Below are 4,885 nucleotides of genomic sequence, written 5' to 3'. Positions count from 1 at the left end.
TCTCTCTCTCTCTCTCTCTCTCTCTCTCTCTCTCTCTCTCTCTCTCTCTCTCTCTCTCTCTCTCTCTCTCTCTCTCTCTCTCTCTCTCTTCTTCTCTCTTTCCCATTCCCTCTATTCAGCCAAAGACGCAGCCGAGTCCGAGACACAGCCGACCTGGCCAGCCGGATACCCAACCCGCCGACTCTGGTATATGAAGCAGACGCACACCCTGCTCCCGGAGTCTCGGGATCCCTTTTCCCCTCCCGCTCGACCCCGTCATGGCCAGCAGTGGCGCAAGAGGTGCTGTCGACTACCTCTCCCTCCCTCCCATCTCTCCACTGTCCCCGCTCTTCCCTCTCCCGCAACGCGGCAAGCAGCAGCAGCAGCAGCAGCACGGACGAGCCGAGATGAGCAGCAACAGCAGCAGTAGCCCAGCGGCGGCCGCTGCCGACGCCATGTTCTCGCCGGGCCGGCCGCGGGACGACGTCGGGCTCGACTCGGACAGCGGCACGCTGACGCCGCACAAGGAGACGCTACCCGCGGGTGCGCCCTTTGACGACAGCGAGGGCGGCGGTGGCGGCCTCCACCACCACGCCAAGGACCCGGAGGGGGGCCTATCGCCGGGCGGCGGGACGACCACCAACAAGCCCGCGTTCCGGCCGACGAGAGAGTTCCTGCTGGCCTTCACGGCGCTGGCCATCATCTCGCTCGGGCTGCCTTCGACGCCACGAGCCTGTCGGTGGCGCTGCCCACCATCAGCGTCGCGCTAGGCGGGTCGGCGCTCGAGGCCTTCTGGTCCGGCACCTCGTTCCTGCTCGCCAGTACGGTGCTGCAGCCCACCGTGGCCGGGCTGAGCAACATATTCGGGCGCAAGAATGTGAGCGATTCGGATGTGTGATTTGGACCGAGGGGGAGCCGGGCCGAGTTTGATAAGAGGGGTTTTTTTTGGCACCGAATTGGGCAGCTCAGAAGCATCGAGGTGTATGAGTGGGTTGCTGACTTGATGATTCGCCTTTTCGACTGAGAGCTCATATACGGGACCTTGGTTCTGTTCCTGGCCGGCTCCTTGGTCTCGGCCCTGGCCAACAACTTTACCGTCCTCATCGCAGGGCGCACAATTCAGGTGAGCTCTCCATGGTCAGGCCTGGGACAAAGACAGAAAGCACCAGTTCTGACACCGGCAAAAAAAAAAGGGAGTCGGCGGCGGCGGCCTCATCGCGCTGACCGAGGTGGTCATCACGGACCTGGTGCCGCTGCACGCGCGGGGCACCTGGTTCTCGGTGCTGAGCGCCGTGTGGAGCGTCGGGACCGTGTCGGGCCCGCTGATCGGCGCCGGCTTCGCGCAGAACGTGAGCTGGCGCTGGATCTTCTGGATCAACCTGCCCATCATCTTTTTCGCCGGCGTCTTCGTCGTCCTCTTCCTCAACCAGGCGCCCATCCCGGGCGGGCTGCGCGCCAAGCTGGCCGCCTTCGACTGGGCCGGCTCGGTCGCCTTCACGGCCAGCTCCACGGCGTTCCTGTTCGGCATCACGACGGGCGGCATCATGCACCCCTGGTCGTCGTGGCGGACCCTGGTGCCTGTCGTCGTGGGCGCCGCCGGCGTGGCCGCGTTTGGGGTGTACGAGTTCAAGTGGGCCAAGCAGCTCATTGTCAGCAGGCGGATATTCAATAATGTGAGTCGCGGGGGGGCTGTCTGTCGTGTTGTCGAGGGGGTGGTGGCTGACTGCTAATCTGGGCTCATACAGTGGGACATGATTGTCAACTACATCATGACCGTCTTCCACGGCGCCATCTTGTGGTCCATTGTCTTTTTTCTCCGTAAGCTTTCACATGGTGCGTCTCTGGCTGATGGGTGGCTGCTGACAACCCATGGCCAACGGCAGTGTTATACTACCAGGCCGTCAAGCTTGTGAGTAGCCGTCACCTCCTTGATGAGATGCCTCTACCGGCAAGAAACAGAGACATTTTGCTAACGCCCAACCACTGCGGTACTCCCCCGTCGTCTCGGCCGTCGCCGCTCTCCCCGAGACACTGACGATTGCTCCCGCCGGCATGGTTGTTGGAATCGTGGCCGCCTTGACCGGGTTAGTCCTCTGTTCTTCCGCTTCTACTTTCTGTCGGTACCCGAGAAGCTGACCTAGAAGTCATGCGCGCCCAGTCACTACCGCTGGTCAATAACAATAGGCTGGGCTCTCACTACGCTGGGGTGCGGCCTGCTCTGGCTCCTTTCTCCAGACACTTCGGTGGCGCAGTGGATCTGGCTCAACATCCCAGTCGGCCTCGGCACAGGAATGCAAGTCAACAGTCACTCCTCACACCCTATTTCCAACTTCTCCCCCCTGCTGACACCCCTCTCTTTTCCCAACAGGCTCTTCCCCGCCATGGCCCTCTCGATCCAGGCGGCGTGCGAGCCCGAGATGAACTGGCAGGCCGCCGCCTTCTTCTCGTTCCTGCAGACCTTCGGGCAGGCCATCGGGGTGGCCGTGTCCGGGTCCATCTTCCAGAACGCGTTCCGGGGCCGGCTGGCGGCGCTGCCGGTGTATGCCGGCGTGGCCGACGGCTTCTCGCGCGACGCCACCGTCATCGTCGAGTTCATCAAGATCATGCCCGAAGGGGACAACAAGCGCGACCTGATCGTGGCCTACAACGAGGCGCTGCGCGCCATCTGGGTCACGTCGCTCGCCTTCGCCGCCATCTGCTTCGTGCTGAGCCTCACCATCAAGGGCTACACGCTGAACCAGGACCACATCACCGACCAGGGCCTCGTCAAGTCCGACGACAGGGACAAGGGCAGGCCGGCGGGCAAGGAGGCAAGGGAGAGCGTACACGGCAGAGGGGTCTACGACTAGGCGTGGGCGGACACGAAGAGTGGTGATTTGCGCGGCTGAGGCAGCCATGGCTGTTGGGGCATTACCGAACCCGAAATGCAAACACGAGCAATAAATTTGGCGGGCTTTTGTGTGTGATGGCGTTTGTCTAGATGTGGACCTGGCTTGGCTGGCAATAAATGAAATGGCCTTTGGGCTTTTCGGTATTACTGTTGTGCTGCAACACTCGATGCCGGGACTGTAGTGGCAGACACCAGACGAAAGGGAATAGAACTCGAAAAGGACCGATTGTTCAATTTCCGGTCGGCCGTCGAGAACCCGGGAGGACAGCCTCGTCCATGGATGGGCCCGAAGATATTGGATATACCGCCCCGGACTGGCCGTGAGAGTGTCGGTGGCCCATCTCACGAAAACGAAAGCCCGGAGTTCCACGACATGAACGAGCCTGATGGCGGAGCCACAAAGGCTGAGAGAGACGCCCGGGGGTTGGCCATGGATCGGGGCAACATGTCAGGCACGCCGCTGTCATCTGATCAAGAGCCGAGGGGGTTGTTCGTCTATTCAATATTCGGGGGCTACTTACCAGCCAGCCAGCCACAAAGTGCGTGATGGCGTCGAGGCGGAAGCCAGAAACCAGAAGAAGAAAAAGACGCACGTCTGGACACGGCTACCTGCACATGGAAGCAGCAAATCGCTTCTCTGGGGTGACTCCACGTGGAGGCCGGAAAAGCTCCCAACCACTCGGGCCCAGGGGGGTCGATGTCGTGCCCTCGGGACTGTTGTTGGCTCCATGTTGCTGAATCTTGTTTCTCTCACTCTCGCTCTCTCTCTCTCTCTCTCTGCTGTGTGTGCGACAAAGCGTGCAGGTGCAGCACACTTACTGCTGTAGTACGCGGGTCCGGCTGGCTTGGCCTGCCCTCGTCCAGCTGCCGGGCTGGGGCGAACCGGCTGGGCAAGCCCGCAGGACACGACATGTACATTTTCGGGAAGGAGGGAGAGGGGATGCCGACCCCCAGGATGACTATAAACAGCACATAGCACCACCGCAGGACGCCCTCGGGTGAGATGAATGGATCGACACGACGCTCGAGCGCCGATGCAAGAGACGGGCCTTGACCTGAACCTGGACCTGGACCTGAACGAAGGGCGCGACCTGATACGACAGCCCTTTTGAAATGAGCAGGGCGCTCGAGGCGGGCTGAGCTGGCGTCGGCTGGGCTTTCCGCTGGAACAAGGCGCGGAGATTTGATTCGCCCGCAATTGACGTAGTGTACGATGGGAGACGGCCAGTGTCACGACGCCCAAGCTTCGGGGCTTGGACAGGCACACACACAGGGTGGCAAAGGCGCTCCTTCTCGTCGAGAGGACCTAAAAAAAGAAGGAGCGCACAGAGCAGTCCGAGCAATCCATAGGTGTGTGGATGGTGGCTTCCCAGATCGGCGCCAACTTGCTACATACAGTATGCGCGGCGACAAGTCGAGCTTCTCAGGCCCCACGCTCAAGGCACGACTCGCTGATTGGGTGTGCGCCTCAGCCGCATACCCACCGTCCCCACTGCTACCCGTCTTGGAGACAACCACTGAAAGCCGTTCCATGATTTTGTGCAGTTGTCGTTTGTTTGTTTGTTTGCTCATGTCTGTCTGTCTAAGAGCTGCTCTCTCTTTCTCTCACCTCTCTCAGCCATCCTATCTCGTCCGCAAACACACACACCCACACACCCAACACCGTTCCAACCACTTTTCTCGTGCCCCATCGCCCATCACGTCATGGATCCTCTCGGGCAACCACCACGCCCGCACATGCTGTCGTGGCACCCCCAGGTCGGATCCCCCTCCTCTTTGCCGACGGACAGACGCGCCCCAAGAACAGGCGGCCGGCCAGAGTGGTGCTGGTGCAGGGATCAGGATGACAGCTTGGCCGGCCTGGACGTGACACATGGGCGGCGTGGTCCCTGCTCCCTCCGACTTTCTGCAGCCCGCCGCGGCGTCTGACCGTCGGCCGGCGGCATCGTCCGTCGAGCTCGTGTAATCAACCCTGGCAAAAGGCTTCCCACCCCTGTTGCTGCTCGTGCCCCCCCC

At 61.5% G+C, this 4,885-nt stretch overlaps 2 protein-coding genes across 2 annotated transcripts; one reads left to right on the top strand and one right to left on the bottom strand.

Annotated features, from left to right (window-relative positions):
* Window positions 1-257: 257 nt before the first annotated feature.
* On the top strand, window positions 258-2,985 carry GGTG_14072 (hypothetical protein; the record flags this gene model as incomplete). Its single annotated transcript, XM_009231999.1, has 7 exons — window positions 258-522; window positions 579-856; window positions 1,173-1,652; window positions 1,725-1,797; window positions 1,863-2,063; window positions 2,138-2,272; window positions 2,348-2,985. The coding sequence occupies 5 exons, from the start codon at window positions 258-260 to the stop codon at window positions 2,012-2,014; spliced, it is 1,248 nt and encodes a 415-aa protein (XP_009230263.1). The 3' UTR covers window positions 2,015-2,063; window positions 2,138-2,272; window positions 2,348-2,985.
* On the bottom strand, window positions 2,945-4,402 carry GGTG_14071 (hypothetical protein; the record flags this gene model as incomplete). The annotated part of the gene is made up of 4 exons (XM_009231998.1): window positions 2,945-3,336; window positions 3,463-3,478; window positions 3,689-4,025; window positions 4,266-4,402. 4 exons carry the CDS (start codon window positions 4,400-4,402, stop codon window positions 3,212-3,214), a joined length of 615 nt encoding a protein of 204 aa, XP_009230262.1. The 3' UTR covers window positions 2,945-3,211.
* Between the last annotated feature and the right edge of the window lie 483 nt (window positions 4,403-4,885).

The sequence above is a fragment of the Gaeumannomyces tritici genome, assembly GCF_000145635.1.
Source record: "Gaeumannomyces tritici R3-111a-1 unplaced genomic scaffold supercont2.122, whole genome shotgun sequence".
NCBI classification, from domain to species: Eukaryota; Fungi; Ascomycota; class Sordariomycetes; order Magnaporthales; family Magnaporthaceae; genus Gaeumannomyces; species Gaeumannomyces tritici.
The sequence above is the reverse complement of the archived record's forward strand: the minus strand, read 5'-3'. Positions and strand labels throughout refer to the sequence as shown.